This window comes from Myotis brandtii, unplaced genomic scaffold (assembly GCF_000412655.1).
Source record: "Myotis brandtii unplaced genomic scaffold, ASM41265v1 scaffold1557, whole genome shotgun sequence".
Classification (NCBI taxonomy): domain Eukaryota; kingdom Metazoa; phylum Chordata; class Mammalia; order Chiroptera; family Vespertilionidae; genus Myotis; species Myotis brandtii.
Window position 1 is genome coordinate 403,467 of NW_005355651.1, and position 3,043 is coordinate 406,509.

Genomic DNA, 3,043 nt, shown 5'->3' on the forward strand with positions numbered 1-3,043 from the left:
CAGGGACGGTGAGCGGGGCCCGCGGAGACGGAGCAGCTCGCACAAGGTCGTGTCGGGGCTTAAACCTCTCGACTCCCAATCCAGGCTCTCGTCACCAAGTCAGGCGGCTCCTGACTGAGACCTCAGATCAAGGAACAACTGACTGAATCACTAGCCAGCTAACCAGCTCACTAACTAACTAACTAGTTAACTAACTAACGTTGTAAGCAGGAAACTGCAGAAAGGAACGGAGGAAGGGCCCTGCTCAGCAGGAAGCCTTCGACCTTCACTTGGCAAACGAGGCTTCGTCATGACTCAGTGTTGGTCACCGTCCAGTTTCCATGACCGTGTGGAAAGGGGTTAAGGGCAGTTGGGAAGGTACTGGGTCAGTCCCGGGGTCTGCAACCCGTGAGATGGAGGCGAGGGTGGGCCTGCCACGTGTGTCCTCTGCCTGCACCACCCACGGTCACGCGGGGTCTCGGCTTTGGGCGGAGAGGCAGGGCCAGCCTGACTCCTCCACTCACAGCCGAGCCGGTTCCTCACGGGTCGGGGACGCGAGGGGCGAGCTGAGCAGAGGGACGCGCAGCCGGGCGCCTCCCTTAGGACGGGGACCCCTGTACCCACAGGTACCCCGGCAGCCCCTCCGCACAGCGATGGCCACGGAGGGACCGAGCAGACCCCTCACCCGGGAGGCGTTTGGACGTGTGAACGCGGTACCTCTCTGCGAGGCGTCAAAGCTGTCGAAAGGGGCGATTCTCTGGATGTCGTAGGTGAGGGTGGCGTTGGGCATCAGGCTGCGGTTCCTGTTGACGCTGGTGACGGCGAACTTGAAGGCTAGTTCCTCCACGTTGGCAGGCTCGTTCTCCGCAGTTTCAAAAACGCCGCCTGCGGGAGAAAGGAGGTGCGTGAGCCCATGTCCACGTGGATTTTAAACATATTTGTATTGCTTTCAGAGAGGAAGGGAGAAGGAGAGAGAAACATCAATGATGAGAGAGAATCACGGATCCGCTGCCTCCTGCATGACCCCCACTGGGGATGGAGCCTGCAACCTGGGCCTGTGCCCTGATCGGGAATCAAACCCAGAACCCTTTTATCCACAGGCCGATGCTCTATCCACTGAGCAAACTGGCCACGTATATTGTTCAAAGAGAGAATATAAATGATTCAAACAAAAGGCGCAAAAGAATAAACACAGGCGGCTCAAGCCGGTTCCAGCCCCGGTGTTCACACAGATCAGCAGGTGTGCTGGGCAGGTGCACAGGTCTACCTCCAGGCGTGTGCTCATGACTTCAAGTCCGCGGCTGGGCTGTGCAGCGCCCCCGGACGGCAAACGTGGGCCACGTGGTTGGTCCCGTGGAACGTGTGCTGGGTGATGGAGGCAGCGATTTCTGCATTTGCACCCGAATCTCGCTGTGGTTGCCTGAACACAACCGACACTGAGCCCCGGGGATGGGAACGCCGGCCGCGAGGAGCATCCCAGGCAGCTGACCCCGGCCTCCGTCCCCACCGCTCACCAGGAGGAGTCTATCTTTTTAAAAAATATGTTTATTGGTTTCAGAGAGGAAGGGTGGGGGCTCAGAATTCTGGGGTCTGAGGCGAACACTTCCCAAAGGGCCGGTTCAAAGCACTGCCTGCACTCGCTTGTGGTCTTGTTTTTGGAAGCCCTTCAGTCTTGCTCCAAAGCACCCAGCCTCCGTCGAAATCCGTTCCTCTACTGAGCACCCAGGAACTAGCCTCTCCCACCTCAGACACGAGACTCTCACCACAAGCAAATACAACACACCAGACACAGAGCCCATCGGTTCCAGCTCTGAATTTGCTCAACTCGCTGATGTGGGTGCAGGCAATTGGAGTGTCGTTCACGGCCCATCCCTAATGCTCCTTAGCAGCCGTTCTGGGGTTGTCAGCAGGTTCAGGGCTCGAAGTAGAGGCTCCTCACTGCCCTCCCTCTGGCTCACCCCTGATGCACCGATATTCCCGATTTCCTTTGCAAAACCACACACATGTTATCCGGTGCCCATGGAAGGCGGATCCGTGTAACCGCAGGCTGCTAGTCACACACTCTCAATGTGGAGAGTGGCCACAGCGTTTGAATAGGTTCAAGCCTCAGACTAATGAGAAGGCACGGTCCTCTCATGGCAAAGCCGCGTGCAAGTCCCAGCTTGGGGGGCCGAGCCCTCCCAGCACAATTATAGCCAAAGGCTGTGGCTGTGAGCTTGACCTTATGGTCCGAACCTGTGGTCCCATGTGGCTGAGTGATGTGGGCTTGATAGAGTTCAGGTGCATGTAATTGAGTAGATTCGAAACTCATGAGAACGTTGTGACCACGCCCTTACTTTGCCTCGTGGGATCTGCCATAAAATAAAGACACGGCTTTCAGGCCGTGGCGCTGTCTCTCCATCAGAGAGGACAGCGTCCCACCCAGACCCAGCTTTATCCATGATTCCCTCTCATCATGGATGTTCCTCTCTCTCTCTCTCTCTCTCTCTCCCTCTCCCTTCCTCTCTGGAATCAGTAAAAACATAATTTAAAAATGTGACCGTGTCAGAGTCCCCTCTGGTATCAGCAGACCCCAAAACAGGCCCCGCCCGACTCTTCCCGGGAGAGAAACCTCGCCGCCTGCCTAGGAATTAGGTTACTTTTCAGAAACTTTTCTGTCCGAAGGCAAAAGGGAATCAGATGCAGGGGTTGTTCTCAGGGGCTTAACCTGTGATCATTTAATCTAATTCCAATCAATGCCTTTATTTGTGGTGGGTGCGGCTCTCCTTTCCGCGCGGGGCACGCGGAGAGCACACCAACTTCTTTGACCCCAAGTTCTCCGCTGTGTTTATTTGTTCGTTTTCCCCCTTATTTTTACTTTTTTTGTGGAGATTGAGCTCTGACAGGACACCGGTGGCTGGTGCACAACGTGATGACTCAGTGTTGGTCACCGTCCCGTTTCCATGACCGTGTGGAAAGGGGTTAAGGGGAGTCGGGGAGGCGCTGGGTCAGCCCCGGGGTCTGCGACCCGTGAGATGGAGGTGAGGGTGGGCCTGCCACGCGTCTCCTCTGCCTGCACCGCCCA

At 56.6% G+C, this 3,043-nt stretch overlaps 1 protein-coding gene across 1 annotated transcript in view; it reads right to left on the reverse strand.

The window, feature by feature from the left end:
- Positions 1-3,043, reverse strand: part of GRIK1 (glutamate receptor, ionotropic, kainate 1) — a 152,192-nt gene that overhangs the window by 78,138 nt on the left and 71,011 nt on the right. Inside the window, exon 7 of the mRNA XM_014536046.1 lies at positions 697-864. Within this exon, the coding sequence (XP_014391532.1) occupies positions 697-864 (168 nt within the window). The remainder of the gene's footprint in view (positions 1-696; positions 865-3,043) is intronic.